Source organism: Gekko japonicus, unplaced genomic scaffold, assembly GCF_001447785.1.
Source record: "Gekko japonicus isolate JY-2015 unplaced genomic scaffold, Gekko_japonicus_V1.1 scaffold1351, whole genome shotgun sequence".
In the NCBI taxonomy this organism is placed as follows: domain Eukaryota; kingdom Metazoa; phylum Chordata; class Lepidosauria; order Squamata; family Gekkonidae; genus Gekko; species Gekko japonicus.
In genome coordinates this window covers 162,593-183,825 of record NW_015173169.1, presented here as the reverse complement: position 1 = coordinate 183,825, position 21,233 = coordinate 162,593, and the positions used below count along the sequence as shown (strand labels likewise).

Sequence of the window (21,233 nt, the reverse complement as noted above, 5' to 3'; positions counted from 1 at the left end):
ATTCATGGAGGAGAAGTCTATCAGTGGCTACTAGCCATGGTGATTAAAGGGACCTCCACATTCAGAGGCACTCAAACTCTGAATCCCAGTACAGGGAGGCAGCATCAGGGGAAGGCCTCAGCCTCTGTGCCCTGTTTTTGGCCTTCCAGAGAAACTGTGTGAGACGGGATGCTGGACTAGAGGGAACACTGGTCTGGTCCATCAGGGCTTTTCTTAAGTTCATAAACTGTTCAACCACCAAGAGATGCCTCAGGGTGCTCACCAAATACTCTCTCTTAACCCACGCTATTCTAGGCTACTCCATTAGTACCTATCCAGTCCTAAAACCACACCTATTTAATCATTCAAGAAGAATGCCATTGAAGCAGATGAATTGCATTTTACACTTTTGTATCCTTTGCTCAATCTAGTGCTGTGCTAAGAGAATGCTTGTAAACCTTTTCTTTTTAATAAATACTTTATAAGTTTTGGTCCTGGTAGACCACCATCTTGGACATGCTATTTTAAAAGGACCACTGAAGGAAGACAGTCAGTTGACCACTGAAGGCCCTATTCCACCTATTCCTCCAGGGACACTCAAGGCAGTAAACTATCTCCATGATAACCAGGTGCTGAGCAGTGGAAGACAAAGAGGCAAGGCCTTAGTAGTTGGTTGAGAAGCTGGGAGTCCTGACTCTCCCAGCATACAATTCCTACAAAGGTCAGGTGGTGGTGGCAGGTTACCAGAGAAAGAGAAAAGCCTCTCCAGGTGTTGAGAAAACCTTGGAGGGAAAGGTGGAATAGGGCCTGCAGACCAGAGCAGGACTGTTTCGCTACAGCTGTGAAAATCCTACAGGGTCACCCTAAATCAGCTGTGACTTGATGGCACTTTCTACTACCGAGGAAATAGGATTGTAGTCTGTTGAAGTGTTTATTGTAGGTATCACTTTGTTTTTACTCCATTGTTGTTTAGCTTGTAACCCAGCTTCTACATTTTGGTATGTCATGCCTTAGACAAGTTGTTTTTTGGAGGGGGGGTGCACTGTTTTCCAATCCTGTAATCCTAGTCTGATTTTTTTTGGGGGGGGGTGTTCAACGAGTCTCACCAAGAAATGTAGGCTATAAGTGAAGTAAATACATAAATCAATCATTGCTTTAAAAAGGGGATGATAGGGAGAAACAGCTCCAAATTGCAAGTGCTGTGTGGAGGGTGGGGCATGTACATAGTCTCCCACACACAATAAAATTTTGATTGGCTGGAGCAAAATGATCCCAGGTTGCCGAAGTCCATAACCCATCAATGAATGGCAAGAACTTAAAAAAAAAAACACCTTCTACACCATAGCTGTCCAGGAACTCAGCTCATGCCTGATCTCAGTTTAATTTTAATGGTGTCTTAAAGCCTATGAATAAAGATCTAACTTGCTTCTAACAAAGTGGTTACAATCCTGCAAAAATATTACAACACCATGTAGCAACAGTGTTTAATTGTACAATATTTGAGATATTTGACCACAGATTAGAGACTTCATCTAGAGAGATGGATAAACCCAAAAGGTTGCTTGCATAGTGAGAATTTAAGTTTAGTTAGTTACTTAGTGATGAATAACTTTTGAAAACTTTCATCATTGCATATGGTTTTCCAGTTTGTATTGAAGCCTAAGTGAGATAACATGGTAGATGTGTTCATTTGTTTTGTTTTTCAAGTAAAACATACTCATGATGCTAGTCATGTAGTTCCCAGATTACAAGAACTGGCTTCAGTCCAGTACAAAATTAAATGCTCTTACTACCATTGGGCTGCTATATGAAATGAATGGGTTTTTTGTTGTTTTGTTGTTGTCGTTTTTTTGTTTGTTTGTTTGTAATCGGCTGCACTTACTTTCATGTAAGATATTTAAAAATTGGGTAGAAGGTCTGTACAGAGATTAGCCCACCCAAGCCAGTCCAGGGATGAGAGGGAATCTTGTACTTTTCAGTACATTAAACAACAAACCTCGAGAGTGTCTATACCCTCTCTGGTTTTCAGACAATTTGCCACCAGAACCTCTTTTCACTAGCCTCTGCTTTTCCTAAATAAAGAAGGCCAATGCTATGCTGGGGATTATTAGGAAGGGTATTGAAAACAGATCAGCCAATATCATAATGCCCCTATATAAATCAATGGTGAGACCTCATTTGGAATACTGTGTGCAGTTCTGGTCACCACACCTTAAAAAGGATATTATAGCTTTGGAAAAAGTGCAGAAAAGGGCAACTCGAATGATAAAAGGGTTGGAACACTTTCCCTATGAGGAAAGGTTAAGGCGCTTAGGGCTCTTTAGCTTGGAGAAACGATGACTGAGGGGTGACATGATTGAGGTTTATAAGATTATGCATGGGAAAGAGCAGGTAGAGAAAGAGGTACTTTTCTCCCTTTCTCACAATACAAGAACTCATGGGCGCTCCATGAAATTGCTGAGCGGTCGGGTTAGAACGGATAAAAGGAAGTACTTCTTCACCCAAAGAGTGATTAACACTTGGAATTCACTGCCACACGAAGTGGTGGCGGCTACAAGCATAGACGACTTCAAAAGGGAATTAGATAAACATATGGAGCAGAGGTCCATCAGTGGCTATTAGCCACAAGGTATAGATAGGGACTCTGGGGCAAGTGATGCTCTGTCATCTTGTAGAGATGCACACTTTTACTCTCCAATGGTAGTGTATGTGGTCAAGGTTAGGCACAAGACTTAGACTTGGAATGCGAGTTACAACATCAGAGACAAATTAGTAATAAGAAGGATCTTTATTCAGTACAGAGCTTATCATAGACTACCAGAGATTACAAAAATAACAAAGGCTAGGGCTGTTTGCCTTAACTAAACATTAATAATTCATAGTTACCAAGTCAGAACATCCACAGTCCAGGATAGTCCAAGGGATTTTGAAGGGAAATCCTATCTTTGCAGAACCTTGTGCTCCAGTTCACAAAGCAACTCTTTGTCTCTCAAGAGGCAACATTTCAGGTGCAATAAAACAGACAATGACAAGAGGAGGAATGGAGGGCAAGAGCAAGACAAGAGAACTTACTCCCATAGGGATCAAACAATTATACCCCAATTCCACTCACAAATTAGATGTGGTCATCAGCCAATTGCGAGTGGGCATGGGTGTACCCAATTGTTGGTTGCCATAGCTGCATGTGGGGATAGGCTATAAATTTGGGACCCCGCCTGCAGTCATCTGACCCAAACTCCAGCTACTTCATTGTGTACGTGACTTGTCGCATGTGGGCCAGAAAGTGTAGCCATGAGGTCTGGCTTTTGGCATGAAAGTGTGAAAGAATGTGGGTTTATGGCATGGCTATTGAGGCCATTTGGCCTCACCATTTGGCTTGCAACAGGAAATAAGACACAGCATGTTATCAGAAGACATCACAGGAGAAGGCATGTGAATATAGAAGCAATATTTCTATACAAGGTCTTACTGCTTTCTTCATGAGAAGAATGACTACCATTGGTATACAACTTTTAAAATAGTTTCAGAGGAGAAATAGTGATGAATATTTGGGATATGTAGAATTTAATCAAATAACATGCAACAGTTGCCTTTGAAGTTGCCATGACTTCATTGGTAACATGGCTGAATGGTAAAGAAATAAAAATGCCTATATAATCATATTTTTCAGATGCTCCAATCTTTGTGTCAAATCAAACAACGTATTATTCATGGGAAGGAAACCCCATCAATATAAGCTGTGATGTTCTATCTAACCCATCAGCTTCTATTCATTGGAGACGGGGAAAATCAGTTTTACCTGGAAGAGACTCAACTCATTTAAAGATTCACACTGCTGGAAACAAACTGGTATTAGAGGTAAGAGTTTGAATGCAGGTAAATAACCTTTTTAAATAACTTGCACCCTACTTGGTTGAAGTTGTAACTCTTTTACCACCATATCACTCTGACTAGAATTAGTACTGAAAATATTCAAGCCCTAACCCTAACCCTAACCCTAACCTTTATATTATGTCTTCTTGTTGCTTGGTGAATCATTTTGCTTCTTTTTCTGAACTGTCCAAAATTAATGTAAATATTTTTTTAAAAAACATACAAAGGTGCAGAACTTGGGGCTTTTCTGTATTCTCATTTTCCTTGCTTATGTCTTCTTGTTGCTTGGGGGGGGGTCTGCTTTGCACATGTTTTTCTCCCTCTAGTGGTTGATTCTGTATTACATCACTTTATGTCTGGCATATATTTCTGCAGATTTAAACGGCAGGTTTTTATGCCGGCCATAAAGCAATGTAATATAGAGTTTACCACCAGAGGGAGAAAAACATGTGTGGAACAGGTAAAAAGAAACTCTGAAGCAACAGGAACACACAAGTGAGGAAAATGAGAATGTGGGAAACTCCTAGTCCAGTCTAGAGCAGGGAACAGCACCTGTGTACAGAGAATTCCTGCCTCTTGCTACCACTTACATGCATTTATTTATTTATGTAAATATTTATACCTGGCTTTTCTCCCCAAAGGGAACCCAAAGCACCTTGCAATATCCTTAATTTTAACCTTGTAACAACAATCCTGTGAGGTAGGTTACACTGATTCAGCAAGCTTTCATAGCAGAGTAAATATTCTTGTCAGGGCTCATACAAATGACTGTGCATGTACATGGAAAGGTGAAAGTAGACCATGAAAACAGAGTCCTATTTAGCTTTAAGAAGGTGATAAACTCATAGTCAGATTGGGTCAGGCCCTCAAAGAGTAGACACTTTCCTAAACCTCCCACTGGTATTAATCATGACAGATTATTATTCTTCAGAATTTTCACCTGTTAAAAATGCATTCATTAAAATTGAGATAGTAATAGCTCATAAAATATTTTATTGTGTTCACATCTAACGTATATTATCTCTTAAGATTGCTCCCACATCTGACAATGACTTTGGGCGATACAACTGCACAGCCACAAACCGAATAGGAACGCGATTTCAAGAATATATACTTGACTTAGCTGGTAAGTGTATATAATTTTGTTTAACAATTTAGTAATTATATCTTGTCATAAAGCACAAAATTAATGTTCAAGTTAGCTTACAAATAAGGAAAGTGTAGTAGAAATAAAGCAAATTATTCATAAAAAGGTAAAGGTAAAGATTCCCTTGCTCGAAAGCCAGTCGAATCCGACTCTAGGGTTGTGGTGCTCATCTCCGTTTCAAAGCCGAAGAGCCAGCGCTGTCCAAAGACATTTCCATGGTCATTTGGCCGGCATGACTAAACACCAAGGCGCACGGAACTCTGTTACCTTCCCACTGAAGTGGTACCTATTTATCTACTTGCAATTTCTTGCTTTTGAATTGCTAGGTTGGCAGGAGCTGGAACTAGAGACGGGAGCTCACTCCGTCATGCAGCACACTAGGGTCTCGAACTGCTGAACTACCGACCTTCCACAGCCTACAGTTCAGCCTCTTAACTACTTGAGCCACTGCAGCTCCTTAAATTATTCATATAAAGCATAAAAAGCAAATAACTAAGATTAGTACACACAAAATCACAGTCTCAGCAAAAACACTGTTTTCTATACTGTGTTTTAAACTAAAAGTATCAGGAAAATGAACTTTTGCCTTTGCTGTAGTAATGATCATTGCAGTTGTTATAATGTCTATACATAGAGAAATTTCCAATGAGATAATCCTTGTAGTCTGTTGCAGCAAAAAAACAGTGTCTAGTAGCATCTTAAAGACTAACGGGTTTACTGTTGTACAAACTTTCAGGGGTTAGAACCCAGCATCAGCTGAATTAAACCAAACCCTTTGTATGTAGAAACTGATATATATAATTTGTGCTCATAGAGATTTTTCAGCCCAATTCTTTGGTGTTTTACCACCACTGCACTTGCCTTCCTATACAAGATATTTGATGGTTCTTCTTTATGCTAGGGCATTTGTTTGTAGCTTGTCTTCATATCTGAAGTATTAGAACAAAGTTGCCACTGGACTGAAACTTTGTTCTGCTGCTTCAGACTAACAAGACTACCCAACTGAATCTACCTTCTGAAGTACTGTGTGGGAAGTTTTGTAATATGTCCTTGTGACCTGGATAAAATCAATACCATATCTCATAAAATACTGGAATGTTCCTTTTACACTGTTTTTAGGAATTGATGGATTTTACCTCTTTTACCACATTTATCATTCAATAATTCTTAAAGGGATGTTATTCTCTGATGTGGAGAGTGATCTGAATATAACCTTATTAGTGTTAAATTCCTGTCTATTGTCTTTTTTTTTTAGAAATTAATTTAGTACTCTTTTAGTCATTGCTCAAGATCTGTTGATCAGAAGAGCGGAAGGAAGGAATATATACAGAGAGAAATAAATATAATTTTAAAAGTTGTAACACAGAAAGGGCATAATCTGATAATTATAGTTGCCTTGTGCATCAACATTTCTTGAATTAAACCTGTAGTATGTTATAGTCTTTTAACTGCATGGTTCATATTTTCTTTTGTTCAGTTTACACAAACCTGTATCCTGGGATTTCATTTCATGCATCTAATGAGCTGGGCCCTATCCTGAGAAAGCTTATACGGCAATAAATGTGTTAGTTTTCATGACTGGAGCAGGATTTTTCATTTTTACTCCATAAATTTGGATCAAATTGGTATTTTCAGAGCCAAAGTAGAACTGTATCAGAAGATGTAGGCTGGTAATGAGAACTTGTTTGTGTGATCTCAGCTTGTGGGTTCTGTGGGACAGAATTTGGAATGAATCTTGCAATAATTCAAAGAGAATAAAACATTTTTACTTTTCACTTAACATTATATCATGTAACTAAAACTTAGTTAACTTAGTAACACAACAGAATCATTTTTTAAAGGCGCATCCTACCAGGCCCCCCCACCCTTGCGGAGGTTCCAAGTTCCATGAGTCTAAACCTCACTGGGTATTGGTTGGTCTGTGATGGGGCGAAGTAGAAAATTCCACCATTACCAGGTGGCAACTCTAATCTGGAGAACCGGGTTTAAGTCCCCATTCCTCCACACACAGCCAGCTGGGTGACCTTGGGTCAATCACAGCTCTCACAGAAGAGAGATACTCTTAGGGGGCGGTCACACACACCAGATAAAGTGGGTGGGAAGTGAGGCTATTTCCTCTGGAGGAATTTGACCTGCAGTTGTGCTATCACACAGTCCTTTGAAGCTGCGGGGGCAACCCGCCACTGTGTGATCAGACACAACCGCGGGTGAGTCGGGGGGGGGGTTGCCATTTGTTTCCAATTTGCTTAAATGTGGAATTGATTAATCGCATCTCAGCACTGAGGGCTCCCTATGGAGTGTGCGATGCGCATATTGAGAAGGGGGGGAAACAACGGCACAGAGTCGGGATGGCCTGATCAGACCATCCCAATGCCTTGAGAGCGCACTGGAGTGATCAGACATGGGTAACTCCATCTGTGGTCCATAGCAACTCATTTGCTACCGAAGTCTCCCTGGTGTCTTTTTACTCTGCTTCTGCGGCGGAGCAAAACGTGTTGCTGATGGGTGCGGGTCCATTTCTGATTGCGCCCTTTAAATCCGTGCGGCTAATTGTGCATGTGATCACGCCCATAGTTACTGCGCGGCTAATTGTGCATGTGATCATGCCCATAGTTACCTTTAACAAGGTGATGAGTTACCTTAAACAAGCCTATGATTAAGGTTCAAGCTCCTCAGAGGGCAGTCTTGCTTCCCTCTTTTCCTTTTCACACATTTTGCACCCTTCTGCATCTAAAGGCTCCACCCCTTCATGGCTCATTCCATTTCTAACTAGGGATTACATATGCACAAACCACAATAAGCATCATTTACAAAACTATATGGAATAGGAATGCTGACAAGCCAACACAGACAGTAGTTAGTTTGTGAAGTATTGTTTTGTGGCACATCAATTGGGTTTCTCATTTGGTATAAAATGGGAACAATTACAACAGCACTGATTTATTCCAGCAAAGGATGTGAATGGGAGGAACAGATTTAACCACAAATCCAGGCTGTTGCAAGGTGATGATTACGTAGCTTTCTATCTGGCTTCATTTGCTGTAATCGTTCTTCATTTCTTAAAGGTTGATTATGCTGACTAAATGTCACTGTGTCTCTTTCATAAGCAATTGACATTTTCTTTATCAGTTTTATGAGAATGACCCTTAATACATACTGTAAAACAGCAGTGTCAAAGATTAAAGAATTGGAGCATTTTCTTTGTTGTACGTCGTTTTTGTGTGAGAAATTAAAGGAAAGCAACAAAAATAACTTCCCTTGGTAACTTATACACAGGGTGTTTGCCAAGCACATAGTAAACAGGTTCTTCACCATCACAAATATATACTGATGTTGGGTTATACAAGATGCTACAAGATAAAGATGTTAATATTAGTTTTAAGAACACACTATAATCTTTTGACCAGGCATGCAATATGTTTAGCATTTATTCTGTACAACATCAGATATTAGAAAATATATGAAAATATATGCCTGGAAATCTTGTAGCTGATCAAAATGCTAAAAATGTAATAGAAGTCATTTTCTGCTAGTAACTGCAGTTCTAACTTGGAATAAGTCAAATTACTGGTGAATTTGAGGTAAATGGTATGCTTCTTCCCTAGCGAACTGGTGAATGTGAGGTAAATGGTATGCTTCTTCCCTAGCCCAAAAGCTTCTCATATGCTTACTGGCCTGTGTGAATTCTCACCAAGAGCTGGGAGTAGTATTGCCAACAGGCCTGTAGCTCCACTGGGGCTTTTGGGGGCTCTGCCCCCTTTCTTAAACGCACAGCCCCACAAGAATTTGGCCTGTAAATTTTTTTACGGTCATTTAAAAACATTTTTAAAAGGTATGTGCTCCTTTAAGCAGAGTGGGGAGCTGTAGTTGACTAATTCCTGCACTGAGCAAGGGGGTTGGAATTGTTGACCTCTAGGATCCCTTCTAACTCTGCCAAGACACTGGTATCCTTTAAGAGAGCTTTTCTGCCTAAATGTTAGCTTTCTTGAGTATAGAAGTCATCACTCCCCTCCTTTCGGCTTGTTATCAGAATTGTTGCTTGGGCTGGCAGAAGTGATTAACTTGCAGCAGCTGAAAACTGCCATCTAATGTGATTGACAGCTTGCAATTTAAAGATCTATCCTAGTAACAGCTTTGTATTGGCTAAATGGCTTCTCTTTCTGCACTGAGAACTTCAGTCCCACCAGAAAAAAAATTGCCACACAAGCCACAAAATCCCGGTTACAGGCCTGCAAGGCCAGGGAGTACTGAGTGGATGGGGACACGGGGGTGGACATCAGTGACAGTGTGACATCATTTCTGGGAATACTGGAAGTGACATCACACCTCTTTAGGAATTGGTGGAAACTCTATGGAAAAAATATGTTTCTGCATTCTCACTAAGTGCTTCAAACCATTGAGTTTGGGGTGATTCCTAGAGAGAATTGATATCACTTGTGGTTTTTCTCAGAAATGATGCCAGGATGTCAGCCAAGAAGCCATTTTTTTATTTTATTTTTCTCCCACTGCCTCTCAGAGGGGAAGACTAACAACCCTAGCCAAGAGCATTATCACTCTCCTAAAAATAAACTGACTTGTATGGTTGCTATACTGCATATTTTAAGTAATACTAAAGGTGGCAGCTTTTAAACATCCCAACACTCTTTCTGCCTTCGGCCTAACCATACTTTGGTAGTTTAAATGTTGTGCATGAATTAAGTAATGAAGCCTAGTTTGCATATTTAGACCTCCTTTAAATATTAAAGTAATATGTATATATATATACCTTTGAAAGAATACAAATAATTTGCTGAACAAATTTTGTTGATGCTTGACTTGCTGATGCATGTTGATCTCATTTAGGACTATTAAGGATCTTCAGGGAATTAATTTTATTTAGAGTGCTTCCACAACACTTTGTTCTCACTTTGAACTTACATGGAAAAGCAGCTGAACTATATCATCTTTTTGGTGTTGAATTCTACACCTTCTTTAGAAAATTCATTCTGACAAAGCTATGTTGCATTTCCCAAATAATGTTTGGTCACTTTCACGATAAAGTGACTTGAAGTTCATGATGATGCATCTTGAAAAACACTGTACAAAATTTGTAGAACAATTACAAGATTCAGATAATAACTATCATAATAATCCAAAGCAAAGATGGATGGCTGCTCTTGGCTCCTCACTTGGCCTCTGACAGCTGATAGCCTTATTGTGCAGCTGTTGTGGCAAATGGAGAACTTAGATGGCTCTGCATTCTCACAATATGACATGCAGACTTTATCACAATCCCAAAGGCATTATTGCTGAGAATTGTTACAATTATCATAGAAATAAGAACGGAAGTAATATTACTTGGCCAAGAAGATGGTAGAGGAGAGCATACAACAAAGTTTGCTAAATTAAGTGAATCTATTTACATCTTTTATCACAGTTGCATTGCCAACAGAATATAATTGTATGTTCCTGCAGTGTAATTTTGCCTCAGCATAAGATATTGGAACTCTGCCAAATTTACATATTTTCTAAACTCCACCCCCTTCCCCCATTATTTTTTCTGACCATAGTATCATTGATATATTGTTATATAGTTATTGATTTTTAATTCCGTTATCTCTTCTATAGACGTACCATCTAGTCCACATGGAGTGACAATTATAGAAGTATCACAGACGACTGCTGAAGTCTCTTTCTACAGACCAGATTCACATGGAGGTGTTCCCATTCATCATTACCAAGTAGACGTGAAAGAAGTCACTTCAGAAACATGGAAAGTTGTGCTTTCCCATGGCGATCAGAGTGAGTCTGCAAAGAGAAAATACAGATGATTAATAGGGTGAATGTGAAATGAGGGTTAAGTGCTTTAGTATTTGTTTGCTATTACTGCCCAATAATTTTATTTTTGAAAGCACATTCCCTTAAATTAACTAAAATATTTTAGGAAATATTCACTAATATCAAATAGCTTTGCTTCATGCTTGTACAAGTTCCACAAATATCACAACATTTTTGAGTCTCTTTTTAAAAAAATATTTTTATTGAAAATTTTTGTATATATAAAAGACAGAAAAATAGAAGAAGAAAAGAAAAAAAGAAAGAAAAATCAAAGGAATGTATCCTTAAAATTTCCAAATTTTCTCTGTGGCAAAGCCTAATGCAAGCACATTGCTAAATGTAAAAAGTTAAACATAATCACTTACTCTAATATTGTAACCATCATCATTATTCCTTATTGTTTTCTATTATTTAAATTTCTCCTTACCCATCAAATCCACAATTCATGTATTCATTTTTTTCCCTATTTGCATGCAGAAAGTCAATAAGTGGCTTCTAGCTGGCAATAAAAGTGGATATTGTCTTTTCTTTAATCAAAGAAGTAAGTTTGGCCATTTCTGCAAATTCTAACATCTTTAACCACCATTCTTCTACTGTCGGTATATTTGTAGGTTTCCATTTCTGTACATAAAGTAACCTGACTGCTATAATCATATAAAGAAACAACGTTTCATTACTATTTTCAAGCTGTCTGTCCATCAGTCCTAAAAGAAAGGCTTCTGGCTTCATTTGTATATTAATTTTTAGAATCTTCTGTATTAATGAATGTATTTGTATCCAAAATTTCTTAGCTTTATTACAAAGCCACCACATATGATAAAATGCCCCTTCATGCTGTTCACATTTCCAACACTTATTTGACATGTTTTTATACCTTTTAGCCAATTTATCTGGAGACATATACCAACGAAACATCATTTATAAAAAATGTCTTTAAGGTTAACACTTAATGTGAATTTCAAGCCCTTTCAGCCTCATTCTTTCCCATTGTTCCATTTGCATATCACATACAAAATTCTTAGCCCATTTTATTGTAGTCTTTCTCTTGTTCTTCTGTTTTATATTTCAGTAAAAGTTTATACATTTTAGCAATAACTTGAACATAATTTGTACGTAACTCCATTTCAAATACCATCTTGTTTTTGTCAAAACCATAATGATTTAAATCTTTCTAATAATTGTGCATAGAAAAACCATTGACAATTATATCCTCCTTTTATCTAACCTTCCCTTGATTTCATCTTGCATTCACCCTGTGTGAAAAATAATAAAGCACAATAAGTTAACCATTCATGTTTTGAGTTTAAAGCCACAAATATGTTTGCCCCCCTAGCCGGAATGACGAGTCAGACAACAATATTGGGTACTAACGGGCCACTTTATTAACTACAACAAACATAATGGCACATCTTAAACAGGGATACGCAGAATGCGGCATGGCGAGGCTAGGGGTCAAAAGACCCTTCCCTCGCCATAAAGATCTAGGGCGAGCACCCAGCTCCGTAACCAAAGCAAATGGAATATGCCTTGCTTCCGGCCAGCACAACTAGGGTAGTTGCCAGGGAAAAAACCGCCCTCGAGCCGCAAGGCTCAAAGGAAGGCTAATCCCAAGCAAACCCTTAGGCGGTCTGTTTTCCCCGCCCCAGGCCGCAGAGCCCAAAGACTATACCGACTAGACCCCTAATTCCCAAACGGGTTATAAGCTGGTGCTCACCATGCCGCCATCTGCTCAGAATAACAACCTGCCTACAGAAGTGACCACCTATTTAAACTCAACCACACCCTGCAAAAAACCCTTGCTATAGCTACAGTTCAAAGTAGGCAAAAACACCCCCTCCCTGAGCCAATCTAGGAAGAGGCCAAAAATTCCTACTTGGCCCCCTACTTGGGTGATCAGCTGAAGCCTGAACTGTTAACTGGGCAGGAGGGTGGGCCGAGCGTAGCGAGAAAACTGAAGGAGGGAAGCGCGGGCCGGCAAGGAAACCTCCGGCCCCTCCCCCCTGTTAGCACCCGGATGCTCTCCTCCTCCTTGCGCCGACTTGTTCCTCGCAGGGAGGCAAAGACGGCCCACAGGAGGCACAGCCCGAGGGCTGGCCTCCCGCAAACCGGATTTTGGACATAGTTTAGATTTGTATTTATTCCATATTCTCAATATTGCATGTCTATAATAATGATTTTTTAAAGTCTACATTAACCTTAATATTTTTTTCACACCAAAGATAGCTATATCAGCTAAATCTCAGATCATGTCCCTCCAGGTCCAGTAACCTTGTATTTCTTAGCAGTAACCATTCTTTCAGCCAAACCAAATAATAAGCAGCAAAATATAATTTCAAATCGGATAAGCCCGGACGTCATCTTCCTTTAGCATCTTGCAAGATTTTATATTTAACATGTGTTTTCCCTCTTGCCAAACAAACTTAGATATATCTTTTTGCTGTTGTTTAAATGGTATATCATATGTCAACACTGGTATTGTCTGAAACAAAAATAGCATCCTGGGTAAAACATTCATCTTAATCACATATGTTCTTCTCAACAATGACAGTTGCAATTTATCCCATCTTAAAAATATATTTTAACTTCATTCAAAATGTTAACATAATTATTTTGAAATAGCATATAATTCATATTTGTCAACATAATGCTCAAATATTTCACTCTATTTTCAACCTTGCAACCAGTTGTGTCCATCAGTTCTGTTTGGTCTCGTATTTGGTCAATTTAGACACTAAAATTTCTATTCTTTTTAGGGGATCTTCTAGAATTCATACCAAATCATCTGCAAAAGCTCTTAGCTTAGAAGTGTTTTTTAAATCTTAATACCTCCAATCCTGTCATCCAGTCTAATATCTCCATAATTTCAGGCACTAAAATGAATAAGAGAGGTGATAGTGGGTAACCTTGTTCCTTTTTGAATCTTACATTCTCCATTTACAATTACTCGAGCTGTCTGTGATGTATAGACTGACTTCACACACTTCATTACATTGTCCTCAAGGTTCATTTTTTCAAGATTCTTAATTTAAAAAGTAGAGTTCAAATTATTAAATGCTTTCTCTGCATTTCTCTAGATAATCCAAAATGTCCAATATAATTCTAACATTCTTTTAACTATATCTTAGACAAAAAGCCACATTGAGCTTGATGAATAAATCCATTTTAATTATCGTCAGTCTTCCTGCTAAAATCGTTGTGAACAGCTTATAATCATTATTCAATAACGATATTGATCTATAGTTTTTAATCAAGTTAAAGTCTTGTTCCTCTTTTGGTATTGATGTTATACTATCCACTTCTGGCATATTTCCAGTTTGTAGAATATAATTCATTGTAATCTGTAATGGTTGCAGAAGTTCATCTTGAAAACACTCATAATACACTTCTGATAAGCCATCTGGTCCCAGTTCTTTTCCTGGTTTAATTTTCTTTATGGCTTCTACCACTTCCCTTATTGCCATAGGACCATTCATAATAAATCTTTGTTCTTCTGTGATTTGAGGTAAAATTTGTTTTCTAAGAAATTCATCTATTTTTTTTCTGGTGGCACACCATGATATTTATACAAATTGGAATAAAAACTAAAAATTATTTTTAATAGCCACCTGATCTGTACATAGTTTATTACTTTCATGTAATTTCCATATCATTTTCTTTTCTCTCTTTTTTCTATATATATGCCAACCATTTACCTGGTTTATTAGTATATTTAAAATGTCTTTGTTTTGCACAATTTAGTTTTACTTCCATCTGCCTTGTTGTCAACATCGAAAGATGTTGTAGAATATTTTATTTGTCAAGGAATGTTAATATTCCCTGGGGAAATTTTCATTTCCTTCTCTTTTTTTAAATTTCATCTAAAATCTTTTGTGACTTCCCTTGACCTTGTTAAGTTCTTGTTAAGTTCAGTATTATATTGTATAAATTGTCCTCTCATAAATGCTTTGTTTGTATCCCAAACCATTCTCACATCAGTATCTTTATTAAGATTAAATTCAAAAAATTCATTTATTTTTTTATATATCCCTCAACATTTTTTTCTTTTTGCAACAAAACTTCATTTAATTTCCTTTGGTTTCCATTTAAACACCAAATTTACCAGGTTATGGTCCAAAAAAGTCTTCGGTAGAATCTCTGTTTTAGTGGCCTTTATAATGAAGTTTATTCCAGTGACGTTTCTTACAGGTACAGTCTCATTCATGAAAAAGAAAACCTGAAGCTGTTAGGGAACTGTGTTCTGTCCTCTTTAGCTATGGGCCATCTTATAGATATAATTAAAGTGAGTTTAAAGGCTATCCTGTCTAGTTAAAATGCTGATTATCAGTGGGAAGTATTTTGAAGCTGAAGTCCATTCTCCTTTATACTACTGCATTCCTTCAGGGAAGATTGTGCAAGATAATGGTTTAAGAACATAGCAGACTCCATACTCCATGACACATGGGCAAAGGCTTTTGCAAAGTAAACAAGCAAAACTGAAAATGACAGCTTTCTGATTCATTTACTGTGAAATTAAGAAATTTCCATTGGGTATTGAGTCTTCTGGACTTTCCTTTTTTATAACAGTTTCTGTAATTGCAAATCAACTAAAAAGAAGGAAGTGACTTTTTATGAACATATCCACCAAAATCTCAAATCAGTGGTGATCTACTGAGGTATAATTGAAACAATAAGGTTATAGTGAAAGATGTTTGTGTGATTCATAAATATATAAAGAGTTTACCTGGATTATAACAGCTGCACATTATACACAATATGTTTGCTAGCAAAAGGCAGCCACCAGTACTGAAGTATCAGTTATCTGTATTTTGGGAAGATGTTTGCAAATATTGATAAAGAATCTATAGGTTAACATACTATTTATGTAATATTTCCTTGGAGGAAAAGCAAGCAGAAAAAAAATAGTAGAAGATCAAGGAATGTACAAAAAATTAAACATATTGATTACATTATTGTCTGTTTTGATTAAATTATCTTCTCTGCATTTGCATTTTATATAATAACTATATATCTATTTCTCATGTGGCCCCCATCTGCTGGTATCAAAATCCACAGATTGAAGCCACACTTACCTAAAACAAATATTTCTGCAAACTTGGGGGGTTAGGTTTGTGGCAATATCTGATCTTTAAAAATATATATTGGGGGTTAAATCCTCCCCTGTCCTACAAACTATCTTTGACGCTGTTGGAGGTGCTGGCATCCTGAAGCCTCTCTGGGCCCAGCCACCTCTCTGGGCCCAGCTGCCTCTCTGGGTTTGGCCACAGTGCTGCTAGCACACAGGAGGCTCTCCAAGCTCAGCCACTCAGTGATACTGGTGTTCAGGAGGTTCTCCAGGCTCAGTTGCAACAGCTCTGGCAACTAGGAGAATCTCCAGGCCTGAAGCATTTCCCAGAATTGCTGCCACTGTGGCCAGACCTGGAGCCATACCTGGCTCAGCAATAGGGCAGTTGCTCTGGGCCCGGAGTATCTTCCTGACACTGCAGCTGTCACAGCTAATAAGGTGAGTACGGAAAGAGAGAGAGATAGTGGGAAAATATTAACAAGAAGGGAAGGGAGAAAGAAGGGGAAGTCAAAGAAGGAGAGGGAGAATTAGGGCTGGGATACATAGAATAGTGTAAAGAGAGATTACTGAAGAAGGGGTGGGGGAGAAAAGAGAGATGGGTTTAGTTAGGCAGATAAGGGAGGGGGAGAAACAGAGAGGGGGTACATTGACAGATAAATTTGGCCTCTTCCTAAACATCAAAAAGACCAAGTTCTTGACCACAGAGAAGAAAAGAAATGTCAAAATAACCGTTTACAATGAAGAGATTGAATGTGTGGAAGAATTAACTTTCTTAGGATCACAGATCAACCAAAATGGCGAATACAGTCCAGAAATAAAACATCGGATCATGCTGGGTCACACAGTAATGATAAGTATGGATCAAATATGGAAGAGCAAGGACATCAGCCTAGGAACCAAATGCCGATTAGTCTGTGCTATTGTGTTCCCTGTAGCAACCTAAAGCTGCAAAAGTTGGACCATGAAGAAGCAAGATAAGAAGAAAATTGACTCATTTGAGCTGTGGTGCTGGAGGAGGCTCCTGCACATTCTTTGGACAGCAAAGGTTACAAACAAGCAAGTATTGGTGCACATAAAACCAGACATCATTGGAAGGAAAAATCATAAAACTGTGACTACATTATTTCGACCATGTCATGCGGAAGAGCTCATTAGAAAAAGCAATTATGCTTGGATTGGTTAATGGCAAAAAGGACTGGGCACTGTTCCCCCACTTACTGGGGGATCTCTTTTAATGTGCCGCTTGCAGAGTATTTCTCTTGTTTGATTGATCCCCACATTAGAAGAGTGTTCACATAAATGAGCACTGGCCCATTTTAATGTGCTCCCCTCAGCTGTGCTATATAGGAGATTTTTTAAAAATACACCTTTCTCGGATAGGCTATGTCCATGTGGGCTAAAGGAGATTGAAGTAACGGATCATGTACTTCTGTCTTGTAGATTTTACCAGGATTTACATGCCTATCACCTCAATCCTATATTGCAATCCCTGGAGGGCAAATCTGAGGAAAGTAAGATTATGAACCTTCTAGCATCAAATAGGGTGGATTTCATCGAAGTGGTGGCAAACTTCCTTTACTATGCTTACAGGAGGAGAAGTCTTTTCTCTCAGAATGAGTAGTTAATTAACTGTTTGATTTTTCTTTTCCTTTCCTGTATCCCTGAACCGAGGCCGCTGCTGTTATGCCAATAAAGGTTTGTGTTGTGTGACTCAAGAGTTTCTTAGAGAAGCACATTGAGCTCTTTTTATTAAATGAAAATGAAGCACATTTCCACTTTCTTAAAAATAATGGCAAAAAGGAAACCGGACCGCAAAAGAAGATGGTGACTAGTCACCATAAAATTCGACAACAGCCTTAGCATGGAACAAGTCAAAGAAACAGTACAAGATTGGAAGACGTGGAGAGAGCTGGCCCATACAATCACCAAGAGTCAGACATGATTGAATGGCTGACAACTAAACATTGACAGAGAAGGGGAGGAGATGAGGTAAAAAAGAGAGAGAGTTGGTTGACAGATAAGGGGAGAGGGGAGAGAGAGGGGGAAGTTTCTTAGAAAAGAGAGGAAAGTGAAGGAAGCAAAGAGGGGAGGTATGCACCTTACCTGCAAGTTTCTTGCCTCTCTTGTAAGATACCAATTATATAATTGTATAACTGAATACTCTTACCATTATGTGATTCTATTAATACCATCTATCAAATATGCAATAAAACCTACAAATAGCATTACATTTTCAAGGACAAGATAGAAGATAATATTTATTTATTTGGGAAATATATATGTCATGTTTCCAGAGACCTGTTCAAATATACCGGACAAAGAATATTTGCCACTGTGGAATTAGCTTCCAGTGTCATTGAAGTTAATTCATATGAGGACTTACTTCAGTAAAATGGGTAGCACAGCAAAACAACTTCTGGTTTGTATTAGAAAGTACTCATTGGAATGGCCCTCAGATAACAGAGGCTGTGATTTACAAAATTCTCCTTTTTTTGTTTTCCCCAGGATATGGTATTGCACCACAAGGGCATACTTTGATTCACCCCCTGCAAGCATAGTGTAAGAAAGTTCTTAATGAAGTATCTGAAAACCAAACTAGATATTACCTTTCATACAATGGTTATTTTGTTGGTTGTGTGCCTTGTTGCATCTTTTACTTCTTTTCTGCATGTGTTTTGCTCCCTCTAGGGGTCACTTCAATCTTTCCTAGCTGTTTCTCTGGGGGGGTTGTGAGCTGCTTTAAAGTACTCAGAGAAAACTGGGGGGGGATAATTGAAAAATGAAGCAACCCATCAGGAGGCTGCACATGCATGGAATAATTGCATTTGCAGTTCCCAGTGGGGTGACTAATGCCCACACCCACAGCTCTTGGAACATTTCACCAGCTAAAAATGGCATAGGGAGTGGAAGGTAGGACCCCCTACACTCTCCTGTGCCATGGTCCCAATCATAATCGGGCCCATCTGCACTTTTTACACAAGAGTTTCCAAAAGGACTTGCAGCTGCAGTATGGCTGAAAGTCCTCATGGTGAACTCATGTAAAAAGTAATGACTAATTGGCTGAAAGTAGGTCCTGGCCTTTAGGATCCTTATTACTGGATGTTGGAGGAGTCCCAACAGTAATATGGTTAGCATGCATTGTCACTGATGGTCTCTTAGGAGAACTGATGTCAGATAAATATGCTACCTAATTTAACTTGTATTGCTGCTATTCTATTTTTAAATGAAGAACTATGAATTATGCAATTGTATTTTTATTTATGTATATTCTCACTTTTTGTTTTATTGCCCTACATGCTGTTGGTATTTATTTTAGTTTTAGTTTTTTTGTTTGTTTTGTTTTTACTGTTTCTAATGTTATTAGTCACTTTGGTTATGATATCTCTTTAATAACAGAAAGGTGGGATATAAATCTTCTAAAATAAATAAAGTTGGCAGGTAGGTCATTCAGATAATAGAGACCCATAGGAATAGCAAGAAGCTCACTTTTGTGAAGACAAGGAACTATTACCAAGATACCTATAAAGTCAGGAAGATTAACTAGACTGTTGGAGATGGACCCTGGTGAGCCATAGAGGAAAAAAAGGGCATTGCTTCTTTCCTGTTCCTTTCTTAACTTGGAGCACTTCACTACAGAGAGGCCAGCAGTGAAATCCAAAGCTTTCTTGCTTGAATCCAGCTGTTTCTCAAAGTCAGAGGTGGTTATATAAAGCTGGGCATATAATGAAAATAGAGTGTTCCACAGTGTTGGATGCAGTTGTATACAAATTTACAACCTGATGAATGCCATTAATTTCAAATAGACTTATGAATGTGAAACTTCTCTTATTATAGACTTTGGAGATACCTGATATTTTAAAAACAATTTAAAAAAAACATAAATATTCATGTGCTGTAATTTCCCATGCTTCATGCATAATCAACTTGGTCTTTCTGATCTTTCTCAGGCAACTGTCATAGAAAACTTTCTTTTGGTCCCGGTCACACAGGCCAGATAACGCGGGGAGTGGGAGGCATGGCGGTTCACCCCGGAGCAAAATAAAGCACGGTAGCCCAATCACACAGTCCCCCGAGTCTCCATGCTTCGGCTGTTAGCTGGCGATCACATGGCGATGCTGCAGCATGGCGAAGAAGCGGCACAGTGCGATCATACAAGCGTTTCGCGTTTGTGCACATGCGCAGTTCCACGAAGCAGCACTACTTTCAGTTTCATGTTTGTGCGCATGTGCTTACGAAAAACATCCGGTTTGTGACGGGATGTCGACGGGCGCCATACGCCATGGGATACTAGCGCTCCCATGATCAGACGTCCGCCTGTGCTGCGCATTTTCCAAATACTAGTGCACCTTCTTTGGTACTTTTTAACTCCGCATCTTCGGCAGGACACCATGGGTTGGCCCCGGGTGCACTACGCTTCCCAGATGTTGCGGTGTGATTGCACCCTGAAAATCTGCCCAACATTCATGCCTTTCACACCACAAATTCTCTGTTTGACCGGGCCCTTTGTTTTGTTTTCTTGAAAGCTTGGGAAGACTATACAAGGATATGCTTTTTTGACATCTCTAGTCTTCTGTCGCTGTTTCTCCTTGTCTCCTATTCTGCATTCCATTGTCAAACTTACCATATTGTGACCAGGGAGGAACAGTACAGTTCCCAAAATTTCATTGGCAAAGAAGACTCTGAACATGGTCAGACTCATTCACTGCAGGTTAGAATCATGGGATGTTTGAATAAGGCTTACTGAGAAATAAATACCGTTAACATTATGGGGAATAATGCTGAGTAAATCATGGTCAGGATCCTGTTTTTGAAATAAATTGATTTAGTTTGTTTCACAGGTGCTACAAATATAGGGGGAAAACCATGGTTTTGATGTGTTTCTCTGTAATAGCTTCAAACAATATGCTCCAAAATCTGATACATCTATGTATCTAATTTTCGATAGTCCCCTCTGTGTGCACATACTTATTTCTGCAGATAGGGGACACACTCTCCCCCTACAGGTTTTTCTACAGACTCAGGAAACTCTCTAGGCCTGCAGAGAAATCTGAAAAGTGTTTGTTTTTTTTAAAAAAACCCTCAGGGGGGGGGGAACCCCCCCCCCCCAAATACCTTTTGAAATGGCTGCCGCAGGGATCTGCTCCAGGCCCGACCACATCAATAGCCAGAGAGAGAGGTCAAGAAGCAAAAGCAGGACAGGAGCTCATATTGGGAAGGATTCCTCCTGCAGTATGAATGGCTAAATAGTGGGGGGGGGGGGTTGGAGCCAGGCCAAGAACTAGGATTGCCCAGTCCATGTTGGAGAATTCCTGGATATTTTCTGGTGAAGTCTGAAGAGGGTGGAGTTTGGGGAGG

At 38.9% G+C, this 21,233-nt stretch overlaps 1 protein-coding gene across 1 annotated transcript in view; it reads left to right on the top strand.

Moving 5' to 3' along the window:
• Positions 1 to 21,233, top strand: part of NCAM2 (neural cell adhesion molecule 2) — a 454,404-nt gene that overhangs the window by 304,763 nt on the left and 128,408 nt on the right. Inside the window, 3 exon segments of the mRNA XM_015422532.1 lie at positions 3,650 to 3,837; positions 4,882 to 4,978; positions 10,607 to 10,780. Of these exon segments, the coding sequence (XP_015278018.1) occupies positions 3,650 to 3,837; positions 4,882 to 4,978; positions 10,607 to 10,780 (459 nt within the window).